The sequence below is a fragment of the Taeniopygia guttata genome, chromosome 6, assembly GCF_048771995.1.
Source record: "Taeniopygia guttata chromosome 6, bTaeGut7.mat, whole genome shotgun sequence".
Classification (NCBI taxonomy): domain Eukaryota; kingdom Metazoa; phylum Chordata; class Aves; order Passeriformes; family Estrildidae; genus Taeniopygia; species Taeniopygia guttata.
This window is the reverse complement of record NC_133031.1, coordinates 23,180,552-23,205,861: the sequence shown is the minus strand read 5'-3', so window position 1 is coordinate 23,205,861 and position 25,310 is coordinate 23,180,552. Positions and strand designations below refer to the sequence as shown.

Genomic DNA, 25,310 nt, shown 5'->3' with positions numbered 1-25,310 from the left:
CACCGCGGGCGTGGCTGCGGAGGGGCGGTGCCCTCGCCCTGCCGCCATCTTTATGAAGGGCAGCAATGGGCACGGCCAATCCAGAGCGTCCATCTTTGTGTAGGGCACTGGCGCCAGCCGCCGCGGCGGGGGTGTACGGGAGGCGGAGATACCCTGGCCTCCCTGAGCTGACGGTTCGAGGCGCGACCGTTTCCGAACTAGTCCCAGCGGCATCATGTCCGCAGCCGCCCCCGCGGCTCCGGCCGCAGCGGCAGGGCCGGGCGTGGCGCCATATGGGGCAGAGCAGCCAATGGGGTGCGGCGGCAGGCGGAGCCGCCCCCGCGCCGCCGTGACGGGGACGGAACCGGAAGCGGCAGCAGCGGCGCGGCGGGGCCGGGCGGGCGGCGCGATGGATGAGACGAGCCCGCTGGTGTCGCCGGAGAGGGCGCAGGGCCCCGACTACGGGCTGCCGGGGGGGGCCGTGCGCGCCCTCCCGCCTGCCGCGCCCCCGCCGCCCTCCCCTCCCGGCTCCCCCGGGGGCCGCGACCGCGAGCGGCAGCCGCTGCTGGAGCGCGGGGCGCGGGGCCCGGCCGCGGCGCAGGCCCAGGCGCAGGCCCAGGCGGCGGCGGCGGCAGCGGCGGCGGCGGCGGCGGCCGCGCAGCGGGAGCGCAACGACTTCCCCGAGGATCCCGAGTTTGCCGACGTGGTGCGGCGGGCGGAGCTGGCCAGCGAGCGCGGCATCTTCCCCGAGCGCATCTCGCAGGGCTCCAGCGGCAGCTACTTCGTGAAGGACCCGCAGGGGGTGAGCTGGGCTAGCCCCGCGTGGCCGGCCCAGGGGGTGCCTCCCGTGGAGCGCCGAGGCCTGAGCGGTACTGGCCGGGAGCGGGACGCTGGCGGGAGTGACCGGAGCGGCTCCGAGCCGCCCCGGGGAGAAGTACAGTGGCGAAGTAAAGCAGCGAGAGTGCGGGGCAGAAGTGTCCAAGTGCTGATTCAACCTCTTCTGTGGCTTTGTGCCCAAAGAGGAAGGGTCACCCCCTCCCGCAGCCCGTGCATCAGCATCTGAACACAGTGACTCCAGCCCCAGGGCTGGGACTCTGTGGGCTGAGCTGGTTTCGGCCTGGTTTGTTTTTTAACTGAGATGTCTTTTCTGTGGCTGTGTGGTTGGTATAGTGGAGACAAAGTCCTTGTCATGTAGCTGGTCCCCTATAGACTTGTTCAGCTGTGTGACAGCCGTCTTTGTGCCACTGACCCGATGAGTGTGCAGCACAGGCTGGCTTGTCTTGTGACCTGCTGCTCCCTGCCCAATTGAGCTGCTGCTGTTTCCTGTGACTCTCTTGCCACGTGTGTGCTGGGATGCTTCCAGGCAATCAGGAGTGAGTTCTGTGGTCTCTGATGTGTCCTAGTTTTCCCTCTCTGGGTGAAAGCTGGCTCCTGGAAGCTGTTGCAGGCAGTTCCCAGCTCAGCTGATGGCGTGTGAGGAAATACACATTTATGCCGCAGCCCAGCTCCCTCCTGTTGCTCAATATGAGACCTAGACTGGCCAGCCAGATGAGCTACCTGGGGATTGCAGGTTGGAGGCTGCTTGGCTGTAGGAGAGCCAAACTCAAGGATGGCTGCTGGAGCAGGAGTGTGGGGAGCCAAAGTCTGTGTACTGCTGGCAGGTCCCCCAGATTATCCTGCTGCCAGCAAATGTGGTGTGTGGCTGTTTGCTGTGATTGCTGCTCAGAGTTACCAAAAACATCTCACTGTTGGCATGGGAGAGTGTGGCATGTAGACATTGTGGGCAGCAGGGGGAAGATATTGAGGGGAAAAACTTTCATCTTTGATTATTTCCCTTGAGGCTACTGGGGCTTGAGCTGTTCCAGGGCTGTGCTGCCTAGCCCCAGTGGTTATGATCACCCCACTGCCAGCTGCTCCTCTGTGCTGGCCAGGCTCCCTCTGCCTTGCTGCTGGCACCAGGCAGACCTGTTTTCCCTGTCAGTGCTGCTGTCGCACAGGTCTGTCTGGAAGGGGATGCTCTGCTGCCAGGCCTCTGGTTTCTGCTTCCATGCTGTCCCTGCCTGGCTGGGCCTTGTTCTGCTGGACTGGTTCCCTGGAGCACAGGGCTTCATGCTGCCAGAGCTCCTGACAGGCTTCTTTGAGGGCTGTATCCAAGGATGGATATATTGGATCTATTGACAGTCATGTGACAGCCGTGTGGGGCTGCTGCAGGGGATTGCCTTCCTGCCTGCCTAGAGAAAGTGGCTCCACCATGTGATCTGGACATGGCTCAAGTGATCCTGTTCCCTCAAACCCTTCCTTTCTGTCTTCCTGGTCGACAAAGCCTTGGTTCTGCTTGCTCTGGCCTGGCTTTTGGCCCCTGACAGACTGAGATTGCATTGAGCTTCCCTGCTGAAGCACTGGGTCTATGTTCTATTTTCACATTCTGGCAGGAGCTCAGCTTGGGGAAGTGACGCCTACTCAGGCCAGGGCTAGCAGTAGCCATGGGGAAAAGGCCTGGTTGCATGTGCTGCTGAGTCACTCCAGAGCAGGGACTGCCACCCCCCCAGGGACGCCTGACCTGTGGGGACAGGTGGCCTTGCTCCTGTCCCAGCCCTTCTCTCATCTGTGTGCTGTGGCAGCGCTGCCTCAGTGGTGGTGCAGTGCCCCACACAAGGCTTCTGTGCCCTCGTAGCAGGGGGATACCTGTGCTGCTGTCCCCACTGTTGGGTTGGCGTGTGTGTGAGGCTGGAGTGAGGGGCTGGGAGTGCTGCTGGTACCAGCTGGGGGCCAGTTTGGAGCTGCCTGTGCCCTCTCATCCACAGTGTAGCCAGAGAGTCAGTCCTGCTGCTGGACTCCCCAGCACAGAGCCCTGGCTCCTCAGGAGTCCTGCAGGTGCTCGGCTCTTATGTTCCTTTTCCTCTGGTCAGTTTGGGATCAGCTCTGTTCAGTGGATTTTTGAGCCAGGGCAGGGGTTGCTATCCCTGTCCCTTTCCTGTGTGGACATAATGACCAACAATGAGCAGTAGCTCTCCCCAGCAATCCAAAGGTCACTGGAATGAGATTGATGTGTTTACCGGGAGACTGTATCATCACTGGTGTTTTTTGGGACTCATGTTGGGTATAAAGGTCTCTGGGCAGCACCCTGCTCTTTTGGGATGGGATACTGGCTGGAGAGGGCCTGTTCCCAGCCCTGCCTACCTCCCTCCCAGGAGCTGGTCCCAGGATGCTGGTTATTATCCTACTGAGGGGCAGTTCTGGACCTGTTCCTTAGTATCCTCGCTGTGGGCTGAGGAAGGTGTCCCAGCTCTGCCAACTTCCTGGACTCAGCCCTCTTCTCTCCCACTCACAGAAAATCATTGGTGTCTTCAAGCCCAAGAATGAGGAGCCATATGGGCAGCTGAACCCCAAGTGGACCAAGTGGCTACAGAAGTTGTGCTGCCCGTGCTGCTTTGGGAGAGACTGCCTTGTCCTGAACCAGGGCTACCTGTCAGAGGCAGGTGCCAGCCTGGTAGACCAGAAACTGGAACTCAACATTGTTCCCCGCACAAAGGTGAGGGGACAGCTGCTGGCTTCTTCTGGGGAGGCTGTTGTGTGCTTCCACACAGCTCTGCTTGCACCTTATCTTGTGTCACTGCTGACCTAGGAGATTGAGTGCTCTAGACTAGGGCTGTTCCTGTTCAAACCGTGGGGATCCTTGTGCTGGGCAGAGCTCTGGGAAATGCTGTGTCTCGGTTTTTTTGGGCAGTCCTGTGATTTCCCAGAGGCCCCTGCTGACTGTGCTCATGTCCCTCCAGGTGGTGTATCTGGCCAGTGAGACCTTTAACTACAGTGCCATTGACAGGGTGAAGTCCCGGGGAAAGAGGCTGGCCCTGGAGAAGGTGCCGAAAGTTGGCCAGCGCTTCAACCGCATTGGTCTGCCACCCAAGGTAGGGCTGCCAGTCTCCATGCCTGCCTGTTAGCACCTCCCCAGCCTCTGTGGCCTTCTGTAATGCAGCCTGTCCTTGCTTCAGGTGGGCTCCTTCCAGCTCTTTGTGGAAGGCTACAAGGATGCAGACTACTGGCTGCGGCGGTTTGAAGCCGAGCCGCTCCCGGAGAACACTAATCGGCAGCTGCTGCTGCAGTTTGAGCGGCTGGTGGTGCTGGATTACATCATCAGGAACACAGGTAGGGCCAGCTGCCTGGCACTGGATGCTGCCTGCTCCTTCATGTCCTACCATGCTGGAGAAAGGGGAGGAAGATAGGGTCTTGGTGGCTTTTCCCTGCACCTGAAACTCCATTCCCCTTGGTTGCTGCCAGGTGACATCTGCCTCTAGGCAGAGTGCAGCTGCTGGGCTGCTTAGCACCTCAGGCTCTGGCTGCTGGCCAGTTTACTGGCAGATCTGGATCTACCATAGTGCTCAGGTGAAAGTTTGCCAGCTGTGAGGATCCAGGGACATCCAGAAATCCAGCAGTTAACTGTGCCCCTGTATATCCCATTTCACACAATGTCCCTGAGTTTCTGCTAGGCTGGAAGGCATTGAGGCTGCACTCTGGGGCTTGCAGGCTGACTTTTCTCTTGGGAGCTGGAGATATGTGGACCTCTAGGGCTGTCTGTGAGGGGCTTGATGTGCCTTCCCATACCTGCAGCAAGTTTAAGGGCTCTGGGAGTTTGTGCCTAAAATGTGTCTGTCTCATTTCTGGGTCAGAGGAGGAATAGTCTTGTGCCCAGCCTGGTGCAGGGAGGCCCTGGTGCTGACACAGCTGGTTTCATCTCCCTGCAGATCGGGGCAATGACAACTGGCTCATCAAGTATGACTGTCCCCTGGACAGCGCGGGCGTGCGGGTGAGTGGCTGCTCCTGGGCAGGGGTAACATGGGGACTCTGCTTCTGGAAGCTGCCAGGCAGCAGGACAGGAATTTCCCATCTCGTTTGGGTTTCCAAGTGTGTTGAGGCCTGATCTTGTCTCCTGGGCCTTTTGTTACCATTTGCATATGTGACTTGTGGCCTAGTGGGACTTTGTGAGGGTGCAGCTGAACTCTGTGAGGGAAACTGGTGTTGCTGGGGAAAACTGGTGTTGCTGGACTTTGGAATGAGGCCTGGGGGGGAAACAGCTTTGTCCCCTTTCGCACCCAAAGCAACTGTGCTTCCCTGTGGTTAAGGTGCCATGCTACAGGCAAGAGGCTGCTATGCCTCTATGGTAGCCAGGGCAGAGATCCTGACAGTGGGGCTGCAGGGAGTAGGAGGAGGACTGTTCCTGCTGGGAGGACCTCCTTGTGACATGCTTCACTTCCTTCCAGGACAGCGACTGGGTGGTGGTGAAGGAGCCCATCATCAAGCTGGCTGCTATAGACAATGGTTTGGCCTTTCCCTTGAAACACCCGGACTCCTGGAGAGCATGTGAGTCCCTCAGGCCATGCCAAGGCACCATGGCAGGCCATACAACTCCATGCTTGGGCATCCTTTTCAAGGATTGTAGAGGAGAGGGCTAGGGCTGTGCCTCTGCAACTTCTGGGTTCATGGGCAGCTCCTCAGCAGAGACTGTAGAAGGCAGATGCTGGACCCCATGTTCCAGATGCAGGGAATCTAGCACCCAGGGGCATGTGGCACTGTGTGTTGCTTTCTCCAATTCTAATGTCTCCTGCTTTCTTCCACAGATCCATTCTACTGGGCATGGCTGCCCCAGGCCAAAATCCCGTTTTCACAGGAGATCAAGGACCTGATTCTTCCCAAGATCTCAGACCCCAACTTTGTCAAGGACCTGGAGGAAGATCTGTATGAGCTGTTTAAGGTGAACTGGAGGAGTGGGTGAAGATGATGTAGGAGGAGGAAAAGCGGGAGTGGTGTTGGGGAACTCCCTGTTAAGGTTGCAGGGACAGAGAGGTGGTCAAGCTCCTGTCTCTGGGCTGAGACACAGCAGGGTTATCCTTCTGCCAGGAGCTGAAGATTTAATGTGGGAGAAGCAGGAAACCCATGGGACAGGACAGGGGGTGTGGCTTACTTGGGGAATAGGCACCTTGTTCATTGCATGAAGCAGTGGGAGTATCTCATTGTGTTCTTTGCTCTCCCTTTTGCAGAAAGACCCTGGCTTTGACAGGGGACAGTTTCACAAGCAGATTGCTGTCATGAGAGGCCAGGTAAGCTGTGCATAGGGAAGACAGATGGGTGAGGTAGGAATCCTTGTCCTGCCTTTGTGACAGGAAGGGTGCTGGAGTTGGTGTTCTCTGGTGCTCTCTCAGGGCAGCTCAGGCATTGCTCTGTTGTGCCATACAGATCCTGAACCTGACTCAGGCGTTGAAAGATGGGAAGAGTCCACTGCACCTGGTTCAGATGCCACCTGTGATTGTGGAAACAGCGCGTTCCCACCAGCGCTCCGCCAGTGAGTCCTACACGCAGAGCTTCCAGAGCCGGAAGCCTTTCTTCTCATGGTGGTAGCTGTGGGAGCCACGGGCAGGGCTTGGCCACCTCGGACTAGCACTGCGAGAGGAGCTGGGCCACTGCTGGCTCCTGTGGCTGGGACTTGACCTTCAGGGTAGAGCGAGCAGATGCGACTGGAGGAACCTGCAGCTGAAGTGGAGGAGCCAGGCAGATTGGGCATGGTCCCTCCCCAGCTCCATTGGAGCTTGGTGCCCTGCCTGGGGCAGAGGCCAGGGGTAGGTATGGGAATCTACCAGGAACTGTGGTGTGGCTGGGACCCTGCTCCTGCCTCTCTTCCTTGGCCTGCATGTGGTTCTGAGCATCCCTGCTTGGGGCTGGGATGAACAGGCTACTTGAGCCAGGATCTGTCCAGCCCTTTACATCAGCCACTGGCCCTTTTCCTCCCCACCATGCCAGCTGTCAGGCTGGGAAGGCCTTTAGCAGGTGATAGCCCCTCCATTTCCCTGAGGGTGTGCTGTACTCCTCCGCTGTCCCTCTGGTGCCCCAACCCCGTGCACGCTGCTTTCCTCAGGGGGAGTTCCTGCTGCCCACTGGCGTAGCGGGGACCACAATGAACGGCTGTTCTCTGGCTAGAGGCTCGAGGAGGGGGACATAAGAGGGACAACACATGGGGCTGGCTTGGGTGCAGTTAGACACTAAGGCGAAAAAGGTGCTGGCTTGTCCCTGTGAAGAGCAGGCGGCTTTGCAGAGCTCTCCCATGGGAGCTCTCCCCTTTTGCCCCAGTCCATTTCTCCTGCCTGGTCTCCATAGCTGCTCTCGCTTGACTTTCTTTCCTCTCCCAGCAAGCTCCCTGGCTGCTGTGCAGCCAGCATGGTGCCAGCCTTGTCTGTGCCTAGGGACACTCTGAGGGGCAGGAGTTGCCAGGAAAGGGCTGGAGGGGTTCTTCTGCCACATGGGTGGGAGCACTGGGGGACCAGCATGGACTTCTGGCTGCCCTGGAGCTGACAATCTGCTGTGGGTGGGGAGGCAGGAAGCCCCTCTCTCACCAGCAGCTGCTGAGCTTGTGTTGTATAAAACAGCACCAGAGCTGCTGCCTGCACCCGCTTGCCTTGAGCTGTGGCTCCTCAGGCTGCTGAGGAAAGTCAGTGTTGGGTCTTGCTGTTCTGTTAGCCCATCTTTGGGGAGTGGGAGGGATGAAGGCAGAACAGCTGCTTTGTCTCCTGCAATGGGGAGGGGGTTCAGCACTGGCTGTGTAAGCACAGAGGAATCAGCAGTGGAGATCCCAACTCCCTGGCCAGGCCCAGCTGCATTTGACTGACCCAAAATGTATTGTTCTAATGCACTGTAGAAATGTATGTAATGTATTTAAACCATGCAACGGTCTGAATAACAGCGCTGCCATTCAGCTGGCTACATCTGTGCCTCTGCAGCACCCTAGAGCAGGTTGGGGCTCCTCAGCCCATGGCTGGTATCCATATGTACCTGCACAGGAATGCACTGGCCACCTGCAACTGCTGGAGGTGCTGCAGGACAGAGTTCCTTTCCTGTCTGCTCATGCTGGACATTAAGGACAACCAGCTGCCCAGGCTGTCCCTTGGCATCGTGTGTCTGCAGGTCCTGCTCCAGTCTCTCCTGGGCCCAGTGGCTCTCGGAGGGGGAGCTCTAGAGGCTGGAGATGAGGCTGCCCAGCTGCGGCTTCCCTCCTCGAAGTGGCCACAATCAGCCTGTAAAGCTGCTTCCTGCAGCTGCTTATCCTTCAGCCACAGGACCATGGCTTGGAGTTTTGTTCTTTTGGCAGCAAGGCTGAATACCTCCTGCTTCAGCTTCTCCAGCTTCAGAATGTCTGTTTTCCTGGGTGCTACACTCTTCCAGCTTGGCCAGCTGGTCTTCCCGCAGAGAAACCTTTCCTTGGAGAATCTCTATTACCTCTTCCAAGCATTCCTTCTCATGAAAGCCAGCATGTGGCTTGTGTTCAGTTGTCACTGTGACAGGGCAGTTACTACGTGACTGCACTGGAACAGATTGCCCAGAGAGGCTGTGCAGTCTCCCTCACAAGAGATATTCAGGAACCATCTGGATGTGACCCTGTCACATCTGGTCTAGGATGACCCTGCTTAAGCAGGGAGGCTGGAACAGATGACCTACAGGTCTGTTCCAACCTGGCCTGTGATGTGGGGCTGTTCTCCTTGCACTAGGTGCTCTACAACAGCCTGGACCATAGTTCTGACATTTAGGGATGGGCAGGACACAACCAGAGCCTCACCCAGCCACCACTGTCCACCCTTTATTAACCATTCATTGCACCCTGCCCAGTACACTTGGAGAGCTGCTCTCCACGGCCCAGCCGCTTAGCGTGCCACATGGACCCTGAGCCCGTCTCGGCCCCGCAGTCAGCCTCCAGCTGCTTCTCCGCGATCCTACGGGCAAGAGCTGCGTGTTAGCGGCGTGGCCCGGCCCCACTTCCCCCGGCTGGCCCGCCTCCGCGAGCCGTACCTACCGAAGGAGTTGGAAGCGCCGTAGCGCTGCCATCCCACCGCCGGGCTGGGCTGTCGGTCGGCGTCGCAGCCGCCGCAGGGCCCGCGCCATGCGCCGCTGGCCCGCGTACCGCCAGACGAGGCGGGCGCGCTCCTCGGGCCGCTCGGCCCCGCCGCTCCGGAACAGGCTCCGCAGCTCCCGCAGCCCCACGCCCTGGAAGATGTTGGCCGAGGCCCGCTTACGGGCGCGGGCTGCGGGCGCCGCCCGTCCCGGAGAGTCGCTCACCACCGAGGCCGGAGTGCCCATGGCCCTGGGCGCTGCGGGCACCGAACAGTCGGCGTCAGGCTCCGGTCTCGCCGCCCGGTGCGGTCCGCCTCCCCCGGGATCCGGCGCGGATGCCCAGTGAGGAAGGGGGGGCGTCGGGGGAAGGGCGGTCCGGGACGCCGGGCAGGGGGCCAGCCGCACAGGCGGGGCCGCCCGGGAACGCGGGAGACGCCCCGGCTCGGGCCGGGGCACGCAAGTCCGGTCCCGCCCTGCCCGGGGCGCTGGGCCCCGCCGTGACCCACTTTCGCTCCGACGCTGCCCCGCACCCGCCGGCCCCTCGCACAGACCTGGCGGTGTTGGCTCCGCCCGGTGCCCGCCGCGTTCCCGGACCCGCTTCGTGCCACCGCGCCGGGGTCCCGCCACGGCCGCGCGCCCCATTCATTCACCGCGGCGTGCCGGCCCCGCCTCCGCCAATCCCCGCCCGCCTCCCGCCGCCACGGCCAATCGGCGCCGAGGGGCGCGGCTGCCCCGCTTCGCCCGGGAGGCCGCGTGGCGCGGATGACGTCACGGGCGGGGTGCGAGGCCTCGCCCCTGGGCGGGGCCGGGGCGCGCCGCGCTCCGAAGGGAATCCCGGATGACGTAAGGGGAGCCCCGGTGCGCGCCCCCCGCCGGCCGCCGCACGCGCTCCCGGTGCGCTGTCCCCGGGCCCCGCCGCCGGCAGCGGTCGCCGCGTCCTCCCGCCGCCCCTCGCGCCCTGCCTGATGACCCGCCCCGGCGGCAGCAGGACGGGAGGGGCGCGGCGATCCCTGCCCGACGGCGCATCCGTGGCGGCCCTCGGGTGTTGGATGGGCTGGCGGGAAGTGCGGCGGGGCGCGGAGGCGGGGCGGGAAGGAGAGGAGAGAGGCCCCGCGCGGGGAGGAGCGCTGAGTGCCAGATGTTTGGCAGTAGTCAGGGAGGAAGTCGCTGCCGGGGCTCCGAGTCCCGCCCGAGCCGCGCCGGAGTAGGCAGGGCCGCGCCATGGCCCGCACGGCTCCCCCGACTGTGCCGCCGCCGCCGGGGCCGCCGGCCCGCGGCTCTCTCAGCCTCCATCGCGCCTACCTGCGGAGCCCGCTGGGCCTGCTGCGCCTGGGGCAGCTGGCTCTGGGCGCTGCCTTCTGGGTGACGGTAGCGGCTCATAAGTACGAGGGGGCGGCCCACTTCGCTCTGTTTGCCGCCGTCCTCATCTGGCTGCTCACCCTGGCCCTCTTCGGGCTGAGCCTGCTGGGGCGCTGGGAGCTGGTGCCCTGGCTGGGCTCCCGCTGGCTCATCACCAACCTGGTGCACGACCTGGCACTGGGTGTGGGCCTCTACACAGCTGCCACTGGCATCATGGGTCACAAGGCCAAGCAGAGAAGCTTTTGCAACCTGCCGGGCTACAGTCAGCACTGTCTGTACAGTGCCTACCTGAGCGCCTCCATCTGCGGGGGCATCACGGCCTTCCTGTACCTCTTCTCCGGGCTCTATTGCCTGTCACGGCGTTGCCAGGACCAGCGAGACATCATCTGAGATCCCGTGCCACTTGGCTCTCCTTCTCAGCCGCAGACAGAACACAGCCTGTCTTTGGGATGAAATGACCCTGCCGCCCCATCCCCTCCTGGCTGACTGCACTGCAATTCCTCCAGAGACTCCTGCACAGACGGATGGACAGACAGAGGCCTTCGCCAAGCACGGCTTCCCCTGCAGCGCACCGAGACAGCGTGGACACCCAGCCACTGCACAGGCCCTTCCCCCAGCCCTGGACAGACGTAGGCTACTGCAAGTGGAAGGACCCAAATGGAGAGCCCCTAAGAAGGATACCGATCTTGGGAGTCCCCCTAGGACTCATGCCAAAATCCCCTGCCCCTGGTCTTGCAGATGCTGCATGCTCAGGTGGGTGCTGACTATTCCCTGGGGTAGAGGGGGGACTAGCCTGGGGGAGCTGCGCTGGGAGCAGCATTGCCTAGTGGAGTTGGATGGGCATAAACCCCCCTGACCTGCTGGCAGCCCCATCTTGCCATTCCAGCTGCATGGCGCCTCCACAATTCCCTAAGGGAGGCTCTGAACTTGGCTTCCCCAGCTTGGGCCCCTCCTTCTGTCTGGCCTGAAAACATCCTTTATCTTATTGGAGCCCCAAAGGGCTCAGTGCCCCCCTGCCCTGCACCTGAGGGTTGTGGAGACACCCAGGTACTGCACAGCCAGATCCAGCATCACCCCAGTCCAGTTTGAAGATTGAGCAGGGCAGCAAGGCCTCCATTGCTGTGGAAGGAGGAGAAGGACAAGCAGAGCCGTAGCCTCTTCTGTTACCCTGGGCAGGGGATAAATTCCTCCAGCTGTGGAGTTTGTGCAGACCTGGGATGGGGCCAGGTGCCCCAGGGGTTGAGGGGAGCCAGTCATGGGATTGTTCTCTCCTCCTGCTGTCCCTGCAGAGAGCTTTGTGGCTCTGAGCCACCCAGAGCCACTGAACCAACCCTGGGGCCAGGCTACTCCAAAAGGGACACAAACAGCCTTGCTGATGGTTCTGGAAACCAGCCTGCAGCCCTGCCTGTCTCTGCTGCACTTGGTTTATCATCCTGGAAAATCTTCATCTCTGGACTCTCTGGGACTGGGCAGTGCCGGGAGACTGTGGTGAGGTGGAGGGGAAGGGTGAGCATTGCAGCATGGCAGTGCTAGGCTGTGCTGGCACTCTGGCCATGGGGGAGCTGGGGCCAGGCATTGTGGGAATACAGCCTATCTGGAGAACAGAAGAGGACACTGGCACTGGAGCCAGCCCAGCCCTGGATCAGCCTCCAGAATCCACCAGGTGCCAAGCCCTGACGAGGCCTTGAAGGGCTGACCAGAGAAATGGGCAGCCAGAGCCAGAGACAGATTTTTTTGAGCAGCACCACACTAGGGCTGCCCTGCCACAAGCCCTCCTCACCCTGCCTGGAGGCAGGTCCTCTCTATTGCTCCCAATTCAACGGAGGGTCTACTCCAGTCTCTGTGTAGACTTAAATCAGTGAGATGGGTGTCCCCTGCAGCTGGCCGAAGCTGCCTGTTGCCTGGGGTTCCCTGGTGCCTTTTTTGAGGTAGAGAGCAGTGGCCATGATTCCCCTGGGGGCTTGAAGGGGTCTGGGATCGGTACTGGGTCACCACTTCCATCACGATGTGCTGTCCCAGTGCATGCCCCATCATGCTCAGGGGCCTGCCAAGCCCCAGGCCATGTACCCCTTCCTTGGGTAGGACATGCAGTCTGTGCCCTGTGTCAAGGCTGGTCCCTGACACCACCTGCCTCTGCCTTACTCTGGTGCAGCCCTTGGCCCAGGCTGTCCAAAATGCCCTCGGTGCTTCTGCCACCACAAGTGCCTTCCCCTGGCTTTCTGCAGCCCTGTCTGTCACACCAGCTCTATCCCCCTACAGCCTTTCAGGTGCCAATGGATTCACCTTCCAAATAAAGCAATGTTGGCACACACTGGGTGTCTGGGGCTTTGTGCTGGGGCTGGGACCTGCTGGGTATGTGGTCTGAGCTGAGATTACGCCCAGCTCAGTAGCCTTGCACCCTGGGGCCTCTCTGCTTGGAGTACCTGGCCATGGTCATGAACTCCTGTGGTGCTGTGGGGTCACAGGCAGGCTCCCTCACGTTGAGCCACTGCTCCTACTAGAGAGGCTTAAGCCTCTGCCCTTGGGGAAAGGGGTTGTCCCTGGCCTTGCTGCCTTTCCAGAGACTGGGCACAGCCTGATGCTCACTTGAGGCTCCAGACAGAGCAGAGGGAGGCCAAGTCTCCAGGGCTCTGGCTATGGGATGTACTGAGGACAGGACGTAGTTGCATTCCTAAGGGCTTCATCACTCCATGCTGAAAGGGCCCTTTGTCCCAGGGTCAGGGCACCACTGGGCAGTCGTGTACACACTGACTGGCCCTTGGTGGGTCAGGGGCCAATGGAGGGCTGCCTGCATCTCCCTGGACTGGTTGCAGCTCTGAGACACACTCTTGGGACAGAGTTGAGTCTTGGACCTGGACCCACAGCTGGGGTGTCACTGGGTCACCAGCCTTCTGCCCATAGGACACATGCCCTGTTCATCAGAGGCTGCAGGCAGCCAGCAGCAGCACTGTACCCTCATTGTACAAGAGCCAGCACAGGGTTATAACAAGGTTACAACTTCGGCATCAGACGCAGTCCAGGATCCCCAGAGCATCCCTGGGAGCCAGCATCCCTGCTCTACTGCAAGCACCTTTAGGGACAGCCCAGGGTGCTGTCCCGAGCAGTGCGAGCAGGGCTGCAGGCTGCTGGCAGGACAGTGCCAGTGCACCCAGGGCTGGGCTGCTCTGGGGGCACGGTGGGCAGCGAGTGAGCTCCCGGCCACGCTCAGGGCCTGCGGGGAACCTGCTGCTCCCTTCCGGGACTCCGGGAGTGAAGCTGCTCTCTGGTCTCTCCTTGGGGAGAGGTGGCCCAGCGACAAACACACCCACCCAGAGGTGGCTCATGGCGACAAACCCGCCGTGACCAACACACTGGATGCAGGCCACGCCAAGACCCAGACTGGGACTGAGCCCTCAGCCAGGATTACACCCGGATCGGTGCCCAGCCCTGGATTGGGGCCGGATCCAGGCTGTGGCTGAGCCCTACACCGAATCGGGACCGGGCGGGACGCTGAGCAGCCCCGTGCCAGGGCCGACCCCGTATCTAGACCGGGCCCACGGAGACTCCGCCTCGAGCCTCACGCCAGACCGGGCGGGCCTCAGCGCCGGGCCCGGCCCGTCCCGCCCGGCCGGCGCCGCCATTGGCCGCGCGGGCTCGCGGCGCGCCCGGCCGCGTCACGGGGGCGCGCGGCGCTGTGGGGCCGAGCGCGGCGGGGCCGCCCGCTGCCGCTCCCGCTGCCGCTCCCGGTGCCGTCATGCAGCCGGCGGAGCGGGACGGGCCGGCAGGCGGCCCCGAAGGGGCGGCGGGAGCTGCTGAGGGCCCGCCGGAGCCGTCGCCGCCCAAGGCCGCCGCTGCTTTCGACCTGCTGGAGCTGGTGCGGAGCTACCGGCGGCTGGAGCTGTACCTGGAGCCGCTGCGGGACGCCGCCGAGGGTGTCCGCTCCCTCCTCCGGTAGGTGCGGGCTGGGCCGGGACCGAGACCGGGACCGTCCCCGGGGTCTCACGTCCCTGGCCTTCCCCCTCTCGGCAGGTGGCAGCGGCCTGTGTGCTCTCTCCTGGTCTGCCTCGGCCTCAACTTCCTCCTGCTCACCCTCGGCCAAGGTGCGTGTCGGGCTCGGGGCTGCTCCCGTTCCCGGAGCTCCGGGCTGACGCCGTCCCGCCTCTTGCAGCTGCCTGGTTCTCGGTGCTCGCCCTGCTGGTCGCGGTGCCGGCCCTGCTGGGTTACCTGCAGGAGACGAGCCGGGCCCGGCCCTCGGAGCCCGAGCTGGTGCGCAGGAGGTACCACAGCATCCGCAGGGAGGATCTGCGCAAGGTGCAGCTCTCGCGGCAGGAGGCCATCGCCCAGGTCAAGAGCTTGTGAGTCCCTGGGGCCTCCCCGGCGCTGGGACTGTGCGGGCCTCTGCAGCCAGAAAGGCTTCTCGGAGACTCTGGGGGGCTTGTGCCAGTTTGGCTGCTGTAACCCGCGTCAGTGTGGGGAACGAGGGTGTGTGTTTGTGGGGTTTTCTGACTGTCTCATTGCAGCCTGATCCAGCTGGAGGGGTTTCTGAACGGGATGTGCTGCAGCTGTGAGGCAGTGTACCGTGTGCTGTACTGGGAGAACCCCACTGTCTCTTCCCAGTGAGTAGTACTGAGTCAGGCACCCTGTGGTGGGGAGAGGGGCTCAGCCAGGTCTGCGATGCTGTATTTGATTTGTTTGGTATTTGGAAAGAGCAGATGGAACACCAGATGAAGGAAGGAGTTTCATGCTGTTGTGTGAGTTGACCACAGTATCCTGCTGTTTTCCACAGGTTTTATGGAGTGCTACTGGGCACTGTCTGTGTCCTCTACCTGCTGCCCCTCTGCTGGGTCCTGGCCATCCTCAATAGCACCCTCTTTCTGGGCAACACCCAGTTCTACCAAGGTATGAGAGCTGGCTGGAAGTGCCCTGTGTGAGATGGGCTGGGAAAAGTCCCTCTGAAGCCAGAGATCCTGTCCACTGTCCCATGTCAGGCTCTGCCATAGACCCTGAACTCCTGTGAAGGCAATGATGTCCTAGGGGTGGTGCTCAGCAGCCCAGGGTGGGTGGTATGGTCCCAGGGCTCAGCTGTTGGAGGTGAGAATCTCTCCTGATGTGTGTCCCAGCCCAGGTGCCATTTCCTTCTGTGGTGTGGCAAATTAGGGTCTGTCAATGCAGGCTGTGTGTGAGCCTCTCCATCCCTCTTGATTCCCAGCCCTGCTCTTCAGGGCTTCAAACACATTCCGTGCCTGTGGCAGTATATGATATAGGCTTGAAAACATGCCACTGGAAGGGAGAGGAGCTCTTTTCTGTGGCTCATGCTGAAGGAGTGTTGGATGTGTCTGAGCTGTGATGTTGGCCCCTGCCATTCCCTGTCCTGAGCTGGGGTAGGTGGTGGTGGAGGGAATTCCTTTCTGCCCTAACTTTGATGTGTGAACAGAGGAGTGCTCAGGACATCTGATGAGTGAATGATATGTGTCAGTGCCCCACCTTGAGCCCTGGAGATCAGGTCTTGCAGTTGGCTTTTGTGTGATGTGGCTGGGAGTAGGGAAATGCCACTTACTCCAGCTGTATTCCCCTCTTAACCAGTGATAATGGAGCTCAAGGCCTCCATCGAGCAGTGTGTGGGCTCCAAACCCCTCGAGAGCACTCCAGAGCCTGCTGAACCCCTGCCACCAGCTGCTGCCCCAGATCGGACCCCCACCCCCACCAGTGCAGAGGTGAGATAGGGGCAGGGCTGGCAGTTGTGGGGTGGGAGCTGCAGAGTCAGCCCTTGGGTCTGACCTTGCCTGTGTCCCTTTTCACACAAACATCTTCCAGCTCCCAGCTTTGCTGGAAGCCTGAGAGCCACTCCTGAGTTACTAGGATGCTGCTCTCTGCCCTGGGGGCTTGGCTCAGTCCTTTTGCCACATGTAAGGATGTGGTCTGAAGAGGCAGGGGCTCACCTTCTGACACTTGTGTCATCTGTGAGGCTGCCTGGGGCCAGATCCATTGTCCTGGAACTTGCCCAGAAATGTGGGGCCACCTTTGAACAGAGGCAAGGGAACAGCAGGACTAGATTTGTGACTCTCTTGTAGGACCTTACTCCTGGCAGTGTGGAGGAAGCAGAGGAGGCAGAACCTGATGAAGAGTTCAAAGATGCAATTGAGGTTTGAGGCTGGTTGGGGTGGGCTGTGCTTGCAGGGTAGCTGAGGTGGGAGAGGGACCAAGACCTTGTTGGGCAAACTGGGTGCTCAGAGAAAGTGGCTGTGGGGCTGGGTGGCTCTGGCTCTGTGTGTACTCACTCTCCTCTCTGTCCCATGCTGCGGGAGAAGGAGAACCAGCTGCTGGTCATGGTAAGTACTGCCATGCCAGGGTGTGGTATCTCCTCCCAGCTGGAGCTTTGCCTGGTTTGCTGGTGGTTTGTAGAAATGCCAGGTGGAGCACCCAGTTTGTTGGGTGCCTGCCTCTGGTGTGGGCTGCCCTGCAGCCCTCAGTCTGCCCCCAGCCACCCTGCTGTGCTCAGCTGGCTCTGCTCTCTGCAGGAGGATGATGAAAGCTCTCAGTGCTCAGCAGATTTTGACCTCAGCCTCCCAGACAATGGTTTTATGAGCAAAAATGAGGTGATCCGCAGCAAGGTGTCCCGCCTGACCGAGCGCCTGCGCAAGCGCTACCCCAGCAACAACTTTGGTGAGTTTGGGAGCAGGTGCTTCCTGCGGGAGCTCAGCAGCTTGGGCTCTGTGCTGCTTCCAGTGGTGGCCATAGGACTGGGAGTGGAGAGGGGGGTGTGCTACTTGCTAGGCTGTGCTGACACCTCCAGTGACCTTTTCCACTGTGTAGGGAGAATACTCCCAGCACTCCTAGGAAGGGCAAGGACGGGAAGGTGCAGCAATGTCATCTCTGAGCTGAGCCTTTACAACAGCTATAGATGTTCTTGTGCCACTTGCAGCCCCAGGCAGTAGAGCCCTGCCTGACCTCTGCTCTTTCTTTCAGGGAACTGCACGGGCTGTGGTGCCACCTTCTCTGTGCTCAAGAAGAGGGTGAGTATTCGGTTTCTGTCCCAGCTTGCTGTTTGCACCTGGGGCAGAGGTGTTGGTCATGTCTGGCTTGCCCCAGCTTTCTCCAGCAGCTCAGGTGTCTGGCCTCGGTCACAGCCCAAATGACTTCACCTAAATGCTGGGTGTTGTCACATGCCTAATGGCACCAGGGATCCCTTGTGTTGTGGAGCATTTGTCCATTTACTCCTTTGGAAGCTGCCTCAGGCCAAACCGACGTGTTATTGTAGAAGGTACCTGCTCTGTGCCCTGGTTTAGTCCATTTCCTGTGGCCTTTGTGGTGAAGTAGAGAATGGGTCTGCTAGTGGGAATGACCTGTTACCTTATCTGAGCCCTGTGTGTAACGCTTGGCACACAGTCTGTGAGCAGTTCTCAAAAGGCAGTATAGACTTTTGACCCCCTTCACTTACTCCTGGCTTAGTCTGTTATACATCTGTGTCTCACCTCCATCTTTCTCCACAGCGGAGCTGCAGTAACTGTGGGAACAGCTTCTGCTCCAGGTGTTGTTCCTTCAAAGTCCCCAAGGCTGTGATGGGAGCCACAGGTGAGTTGAAAGGTGGAGGGAAGAGCTTCCACCTGTTCTGTCTGCCTAAGCATTTGCCCCAGCCCTGGTGGGGAGGGTAGACAGGATATGCCCAGCACAGCCTGGCTTGGGACAGAGCAGTGATGAATTTGCAGCTCTCGAAGCAGCTTTGTGGCTGGGGTCCCTAGCCCATGGTGGGAAAGGGGGATAATTTCTGACATTTGCTTTCCTTTCCAGCCCCAGAGGCTCAGAAGGAGACAGTGTTCGTGTGCGCGCTCTGCAACCAGGCACTCATCAAGTGATGAAACAGGCCCAGCCAGCTCCTGTGTCCTGCACTGCCTGAGACGTGGGACAGTGGGCAGGCACCCTTGCCACTGGCAGCCTGGAGTGTTTGGATCCCAGCATGGCATTCCCCTGCCAGAGGATGCTTACACTTGTGCTCCTCCTGCCAGCGCCAGGCTGGATGGACCAGCCTTCCTTGCCATGCACCAGCTGGGTCGCTGTGGTGGAGCACTGCCCATGGCTGAGCCCCATCCCTGCAGCTGCTCCAAGCCCTGGGTGCTCTCTGGCACTTGCTGTGCCCTGCCACATGCTTGCCCAGGCCCTTTGGCCTGGCTCGGTGATGGAAGAGCCATCCTTCCTACTCGTGGTCCTGCCTTCACCTCCTGGGTGGGGCAGAACAACCTCAGGGCTCTGTCCCTCCCTTTCCCAACACTGTGCTATAAGTGACTGTATTTTTGGGATCAGTTCAGAGCTCCTCCTGCATCCCTTGGAGTCTAGACTAGCTAGGTCTTTCATCCTGGCTCAGCTGAGACTCTGCTAGTCACTCCTGTGCTCCTCAGCCTCACTGCCTGCAGGTTTAGTCTTTTACCCCTGAATTTGGCTGCAACCCAGAGGAGGAAAGAGAATGAGTTTGCACTGGGCTGTGTGGCTGGGTCTCCAGAGTGACAAAAGGCAGGAGTTGGTGCTGCTCTGTGCACTTAGTGACTGCTGCTTTCTACTACAGATTAATATATAAATGCGTATAGAGAATGACCAATAAATCTCTTGTCCTCAGCTGCCTCTTGTGTCATCCCGGTAAAAGCTGTCCCTGTCCCAGGTCACTCTGACACCTCTGTGGCTTTGGCTCTGCTGTCCCACAGGTGCTCCTGGAGAAATAGTGTTCTGTGCCACCAGCTCTCCATGCTTTATTGGAATTCTCATCTGTTTTGCTGTAGCCTTGTTTGCCCCTGCTCAGAGCTGTGTGCAGCTGCCTGGCAGCTGTGCCAGGCTGCATCCTGCTGGGCTGGAGCCAGGGAGCACCTCAGCTCTGACAGGAGCTGCTGGGCTTCCTCTGCCTCCCGCGGCTGCTCCTTGCCCTGCCCTCGCCGGCTGGGTGGTGGTCCCACCAGCTGCCTGTGTGCACAAGGATGACCTTTCCTTGTGTGAACAGCAAAGCTCCCAGCTATCCCAGGAATGTGACCCTGGCTGCTGTGCAGCTGGGAGCAGCCATGGCCTGGGTCCCTGCCAGCCAGCTGCAGCTTCCCCCAAGCCAGGGACTCTGGGGGGATCAGTGCCCAGCAGGCTGTGACACCCACTAGTCTGAGAAGTTGCTGGAGCCCAGACCTTGCTGCAGGCTCTACATCCCACCAGTGTAAGAGCTCCTGTGTGACAGGCCAGCCTCAACAACTTCGCTTAGCTGTGGGCTCCTAAACTTCACGAAAAATTTGGAGAAAAGCTGGACTTGGCATCTGATGATGAGGGTGTCTGGCTTGTGCTGGGTGTGCAGGGGACTGGTGTGCAGAGGGCTGAGCAGTCAGTGGGGCAGTGGAGCAGCTCTAACACTGGGGAGGGAGCTGTGTAGCACTGCAAGAGCTGTGGGTTTGTTTGTGAGGGTGTCTGCAATGGGATATTACTGGGCTGGGAGGGCTCAGCTTGCTCAGACAGCTGACAGTGAGACAGCCATTTATATTTCTAGAGAAAACACTTGGAGCAATGAGCACTATGGCCATGTATGTCTGAGCACTCTCTGGGAAGATGCTAATGACACAGAATGCAGACAGCTACAGATAAACTTAGGCTGTGGGAGATAGGGTTTTATTTATGCTTTTAAAGTTTTGCAATAAAATATCATAATTGACAGAGTTTATTCCTATGGAAGTGCGCTCAGCAGTCAAGCTCTGAACAAACCTTCTAATAATATTTGAATTTTTTCCCGGTGGCCAGGGAGGAGTGCCCATTTCTGGTGCGAGGCTGGGGCAGGGGCTGGCTGTTCCATGTTCCTGGCTGGCTGTGGGACAGGGGCACAGGCACCTCTCCCTGGCCAGAGTGGGGGATTTGGGGCTCTGGAGGCTGACCAGTGGGGCCAAGGCCGTGCCCAAGGAGGGCAGAGGGAGAAGAGGCCGCCCCAGAGCAGGGCAGATGCACAGTGCTCTTGTCAGCCAGAAGAGGGTGGGTGCAGACATCCTGCAGCCTCAGTTTCCTTCTTGTCCCAGGCCCCCTGAGGCTGGGCCAGCTCCGAAGAGAAGACAGTGTCAGGCAGCCAGGCACTGGGTAAATGTCCTGGCAGCCACCCTCGTTCCCCCTCGCCCTTTGGGATGGGTGGATACAAGTACAGGGCTGCTCAAGCTGCCCCCCTGCTAGCTGGGGCTGGGGGGCAGCTGGGGGCGTCCAGCTGAGCTAAGGGACAGCCCCTGGTGCTGGCTGAGGGCTGCCCTGGTCCTTGGGCTTTTGGGAGGGTCCTGGCTAGTGCAGGTGGGTGGCCCTAGGAATGGTTTTGGAGGAGGCTGGAGGTTGTGGCATGTGAGGTCTGGCAGCCAAGCAAGGCTGGCAGGGCGCTGCAGAGAGGACTTTCAGATGATATGGTGTGGGGAGGACAGGGTTGGAGGCTGCCTGGTCCAGTATCTGCCCCCTATGATGCTCAGTGCCAGGCTTCTCATGAGTGCTGTGGGCTCCCAGACCATGGATTTATCCCCTGGGGTGATAAAGGAAGAAACTTCCCTGGCAAACCACTGCCAAACCCAGCTGTGGGGCTCCAGCAGCAGTGATGGCCCTGTCTCCCCATCCTACTCATCCCAATGCCCTCCCAGGCTCCCTGGAGTGGCAGGGGTGCCTGAGTCTCCAGGAATGCCTGTGACCACTAGGAACCACATCCCTTGGCTTGGCTGGACTCCCCGGGTTCAGGCTCTGGGCACGGCTCCTGCAGTGGGGCAAGAGCCAGATCCTGAGGTGGCCTCGCTCCCTCAGGCTGCCTCACTCAGTGGGCAGCACTGGGACCCCCCTCCCATTTTTCTGTGGTCCCTGAGAGAGCCCCAGGGGACTCTTACCCATGAACTGCAGTGACTGGCACACAGACTTCTCTGAGCTGCAATAATTTACTGTGGTGTTGGTGGGCTGGGTCACTGCAGGGTGTGTGCGAGGGATGCAGCAGGGCTGGTCTGGGGCACTTGGAGGTGGACCCCCCTCACACACTGAGCCGTGTGGGGAGTGGGGAACCCAGGAGGGGTTTGTGCAGCTCTGGGCACTTGGTCTGGAGGGAGTCAGTCTGTGGGAACAGAGGGGCAAGAGGGACCTGTCTGGGCTGGGCTGGATCTCTGTGAAGGTGAGATAATCCAGGGCTGGATGTGAGCTCCAGGTGAGGGCATGGGATGTGTTGGTGGGCTGGAATAGGGACTGGGGGGGCTGAGGGTCTGCAGCGTATCATGAGGGAGCTGGGAAAAGCACATGGCTGCAGGGTCAGGGTCCCAGGTGTAGCCAAGAGGGCCAAGCAGGGATCCTAAATGAGAGCAAGGGTCTCTGGGCTTCTCAGAGGGGGAACCTGGCCATAGACAAGGGTATCCAGTAGAGACCAGGCTCACAAGCATGCAGAACAAGGGTCCTGGGTCCAGACTAAGCTCCTGGACAGGAGTGGGGGTCCTTGGAGCAGAACAGGGTCCCAGGGGTGCAGAGCAGGGCTCTCAGGAGCAGACAGGTGTCCTGGCTGTGGATCAGGGCTCCCACAAACACAGCAGGGAATCCTGCAGGTGCAGAGCTGGGTTCTGGGGCACAACCAAGGGGCTGAGGTGAGCAGAGCTGAGGTCCTGGGGTGCAGCCAGGGAAGCCAGGGGTGGGATGTTGGGCCAGTGCAGGAGTTCTGGGAGAAGGGAGGGTGGGCAAAAAGCCCTAGTGCTGCCCAGCCCCATAGAGCAGGGGGTGGTAGAGTGGGCAAGGGTAGGAGAACATGAACTTGACTGCAAACTTCATCTCCTTGTTGTGCTTCTGCCAGGGGTAGATGGCCAAGAGGAGCAGGCGGCCGCCCACCTTGCGGCCCATGACCAGGAAGCTGCCACTGAGGCTGTCAAGCTGGGGGCAGGGGCAGGCACCCGCGTTCCTCATGTGCAGCACCATCTTCTTGGTGTCCTTGCGCTTCAGCGGGCCCAGTTTCAGCACCTTCTTCTTCTGGGCAGCCACCAGCCGCCGCTCCCCATTCTCCTCTGTCATCTCCTTGATGCGCATTTTCACCACTGTGAGGGGACGCCGTGGGGCACGGTTGGGGGAAGGGAGCACTGCTGGGGGGCTGGGGAGGGGAGGGGCTGGGCCGGGCACCTGTGCAGGACAGGGTGCAGCCCATCCCTGGGTTGGGTCTCTGGGGATGTTACTGTGTGGGGAGGGGAAAGGGGTTGTTGGGGGGGGTCCAGCAGAGGCCCCCAGTGACCCTCCAAAATGTCTTCTCCTGTGGCACACCCATGCCATGCACGAAGGGTCCAAGGGAATGGCTCTGGGGTCTCCCACGGGGCTGTCCTCATACAACCCCACCCTCTGGCCATCTCCCACCCCAGCTGTCAGACATAGGGGAGACCAGCCCTTGTCCAGGGGAACTGGGAAGGAGACCCCAGCACTCACCAAAGTCACTGGAGCACATCTGCTCCATCATGCCATCCGCCTTGTGCTCCATCTCACACTGGGTGCAGATCTTGGACACTGTGGTGAGAGACCAGTTACTATCACAGCTTCATGCTGCTGGTACTTGTCACCTGGGCCAGCTCCTCAGGGACACGCTTGGGAGAGCCCCAGCAGCTCCTCTGCTCCCTAGATAGCTGTGCTGGGGTGATGCAGAGAGACACAGAGCACCTCGCTGGCCAGGGTCATCCCCCAGGAGGGGAAGAGATGCAGGGACACCCTCCCATCAGATGCTGGCACTTTGAAGCACAGCAACAGCAAGGGTGATCCCAGGCTAAAGGCTGTCGCAGCCCTGACCCTGACCCTAGGCTGCCTTTGGGCGATGTCCCCTCTCCTGCCTGAGGGGACAGCCACCCTGCAGCAGCAGTGTCGGGCTGACACCTGCAGGTGCAGCATGTTCTCCTGCTGCGGACATGGGACCCAGTGGGAGCAGAGGGACAGCGCTGTGCTGGATCTGCCAGCGGCTCCCGCCTCATCCCCTGTTCTTCCTCACCCCAGGACAGCTCTGTGCAGGCAGCTGGAGCACAGCACTCCTGGGCAGTGAGTGCCCAGGCAAAGCTGGTCCTGTGCCCGCTCCTGGCCTGCTACAGACAGAGTCCTTGGCCAACACCAGTGTCCCGGGCTGTGCTTTGAGGGGGTGAAGGGATGGCTCTGCAGGGGCTCCACATGCATTCCCATCCCATTACAGTACCCTTCCCACTTACCTGGTGGTGGCGTGGCTTTGCTGTTCCCAAACTGGACGGCGATGCAGAGCTCATGGTCAGAGGGGAACTTGCCACAGTGCAGCATCTCAGGCCAGGGGAAGCCGTAGGACTCCATGACAGGGGCACAGGAGTCACGGACCACCTCACAGAGGGAGCGGCAGGGGTAGACGGGCCGGTCGAGGCAGACAGGGGCGAAGAGGGAGCAGAGGAAGAGCTGGGTGTCGGTGTGGCACTGCTTGGCGAGCAGGGGCACCCAGCTGCCAGCCTGCTGCTTGGCTTCGGCCATGGTCTCATGCTCCAGCAGGTTGGGCAGCCGCATGCGCTTGTAGCCCACGTCGCGGCAGAGCTGCATGTCTGCCGGGATGTCGAGGCACTGCGGCTCCCGCCCGTAGAAGCGCCCGTGGGGCAGGCTCTCGGGCTGCCAGCCGTAGTAGTCGTAGTGCTGCCCGCCGCCCAGGGACCCCGCCAGCAGCAGCGACAGGGCCAGCAGCGCCGAGCCCCGGGAGCCCGGGTGGGTGCCCGCCCGCGGCATCGCCGCTGCCGAGCGGGACGGGAGCGGGCTCGGCACCCTGCCGGCTCCCTTGGCGCCTCCCACGCTCGCTGCCCTTTCTAAGGAGGTTGGAGACCTCGCCGGCAGCCAATCTGCTCTTCCTGCCGGGCCCCCCGGGGCTGGCCCCCGGCTCCCCCTAGTCCGCCCGCACCGCTGCCACCTCCCTCCCTCCCTCCCTCCCTCCCCGGTACATGGTGCTCCAATGCCTCTCGCCCTCCCAGGGAGACCCCCTGTATGCACCCCCTCAGTCCACCCTGGCTCTGTGTGCCCCTAGGGTGATGTTTCTAGAAGGGCCGGTTCGCCTGTCCCATGGCAATGTGTTGTGGCCACAAGTTGCCCCCGTTATTCAGCAGTCCCGCTGCCCCCATCCCACCTAGCACCCCAGAGGCATGCTCTGTCATGGGGCAGGGCACCCTGCTTCCTACCCTGTGCCACCCCACTGCCCACTCTTTTCTCCCAAGACAATATGCTTGGGGTGCTGGGGTTTAAGAAAGAGAACAGCCCAGAAGCTTCGCGCTGCAGCCCTGGGAGGGCACCCGTAGCCAGGTGCCAGGTGTGCCATCAACAAGGCGATGCCATGGGCATGGGATCCTTATTCCTTGTGGATGGTTCTGCCAGCATGCACCTTGGGCAGTCCATGGTCTGCTGGCACAGGCAGAGCTGGGATTACACCTTCCAGCAAAGGGCTTGCACCCAGGCTCTGCCAGTGCTCAGGCTGTGGGCAAAACTAGAGTCCCAGTGAAGTGAGGGTCCTGCCAGGATGACATTCCCCTATTCCCTTGGAGATGGGGGGTGCAAGGCTTAAGACCCCATTAGAAACCCATTTGTCTGCAGGGGTTATCTGGGGCACCCCTCCCTTTCCCATGATCAATGCCCCAGCCTGGCCAACGGGCTTTGGGCTGCTGCTGGCCCCTGCCCACCGGATAAGGCAGCTCTGTTAATGGGCAATAGAGCAAACAGTCCAGTGCAGGCAGTGATAGCAGCTGCTCTTTGCCCTGGGCTGGGGGCAGGGACTGTCCCCCCAGCCCCAGTGGGGTACATCTGCTTTGGAGCCATGCTGGGAACCTCAGCTGCACAACCTGCCCTTCCTTGTAGCCTGTCCACCCTGCCCGTGCCCTCTGTGCTCAGCACCCACCGCTGCATCTCCCAGTAATGCTTGCTTCCAGCCCGAGGGTGGGCTGGGTTCATCCCACCCCAGCCAAGCCCCGGAGATGGCACCATTAATGTGTAACTGCCGGGAGCCCGATAAGATACAGCAGCCTGTTATCAGGGCTGCCTGGTAGCAGGAGGGAGGGCGATCGAGGCACCGGGCTGTCACGGCAGGAGTAAGATTGTCTGGAGATAAATGCTGATAGAAAATAGCTAATCCGTGATGGATGGGCTTAGGCAGGGTGTAATTG

General features: G+C 60.7%; 5 protein-coding genes across 9 annotated transcripts; 3 read left to right on the top strand and 2 right to left on the bottom strand.

Moving 5' to 3' along the window:
* The first annotated feature begins 213 nt into the window (after positions 1 to 213).
* PI4K2A (phosphatidylinositol 4-kinase type 2 alpha) lies at positions 214 to 7,720 on the top strand. The gene is made up of 9 exons (XM_030276224.4): positions 214 to 781; positions 3,311 to 3,511; positions 3,756 to 3,887; positions 3,972 to 4,125; positions 4,722 to 4,783; positions 5,238 to 5,337; positions 5,595 to 5,728; positions 6,015 to 6,074; positions 6,211 to 7,720. Exons 1-9 carry the CDS (start codon positions 215 to 217, stop codon positions 6,370 to 6,372), a joined length of 1,572 nt encoding a protein of 523 aa, XP_030132084.4. The 5' UTR covers position 214; the 3' UTR covers positions 6,373 to 7,720.
* Positions 7,721 to 8,586: 866 nt separating this feature from the next.
* AVPI1 (arginine vasopressin induced 1) lies at positions 8,587 to 14,235 on the bottom strand. 2 transcript variants are annotated; one of them, XM_072931179.1, is made up of 3 exons: positions 14,093 to 14,235; positions 8,813 to 9,107; positions 8,587 to 8,732 (listed from the first exon to the last, which is right to left on the bottom strand). In XM_072931179.1, exons 2-3 carry the CDS (start codon positions 9,094 to 9,096, stop codon positions 8,603 to 8,605), a joined length of 414 nt encoding a protein of 137 aa, XP_072787280.1. In that variant the 5' UTR covers positions 9,097 to 9,107; positions 14,093 to 14,235; the 3' UTR covers positions 8,587 to 8,602. The 2 variants fall into 2 exon arrangements, with proteins under 2 accessions (XP_072787280.1, XP_030132093.4); XM_030276233.4 differs by lacking the exon at positions 14,093 to 14,235 and adding an exon at positions 9,402 to 9,541.
* MARVELD1 (MARVEL domain containing 1) lies at positions 10,059 to 12,520 on the top strand. Its single transcript, XM_002192053.6, has one exon. The coding sequence runs from the start codon at positions 10,072 to 10,074 to the stop codon at positions 10,597 to 10,599; it is 528 nt and encodes a 175-aa protein (XP_002192089.1). The 5' UTR covers positions 10,059 to 10,071; the 3' UTR covers positions 10,600 to 12,520.
* Positions 13,837 to 18,795, top strand: ZFYVE27 (zinc finger FYVE-type containing 27). Of its 4 annotated transcripts, XM_012574599.5 has the most exons (12): positions 13,841 to 14,139; positions 14,218 to 14,288; positions 14,357 to 14,543; positions 14,709 to 14,804; positions 14,975 to 15,087; positions 15,772 to 15,902; positions 16,260 to 16,331; positions 16,497 to 16,517; positions 16,707 to 16,851; positions 17,155 to 17,201; positions 17,679 to 17,760; positions 17,977 to 18,795. In XM_012574599.5, the coding sequence occupies exons 1-12, from the start codon at positions 13,943 to 13,945 to the stop codon at positions 18,039 to 18,041; spliced, it is 1,227 nt and encodes a 408-aa protein (XP_012430053.4). In that variant the 5' UTR covers positions 13,841 to 13,942; the 3' UTR covers positions 18,042 to 18,795. The 4 variants fall into 4 exon arrangements, with proteins under 4 accessions (XP_072787277.1, XP_072787278.1, XP_002192022.4 ...); XM_072931176.1 differs by lacking the exon at positions 14,709 to 14,804 and having other exon boundaries at positions 13,837 to 14,139; XM_002191986.6 differs by lacking the exon at positions 16,497 to 16,517 and having other exon boundaries at positions 13,840 to 14,139.
* A 1,006-nt stretch (positions 18,796 to 19,801) lies between these two features.
* SFRP5 (secreted frizzled related protein 5) lies at positions 19,802 to 23,968 on the bottom strand. The gene is made up of 3 exons (XM_030276231.4): positions 23,361 to 23,968; positions 22,600 to 22,677; positions 19,802 to 22,220 (listed from the first exon to the last, which is right to left on the bottom strand). The coding sequence occupies exons 1-3, from the start codon at positions 23,890 to 23,892 to the stop codon at positions 21,880 to 21,882; spliced, it is 951 nt and encodes a 316-aa protein (XP_030132091.4). The 5' UTR covers positions 23,893 to 23,968; the 3' UTR covers positions 19,802 to 21,879.
* Positions 23,969 to 25,310: the final 1,342 nt, after the last annotated feature.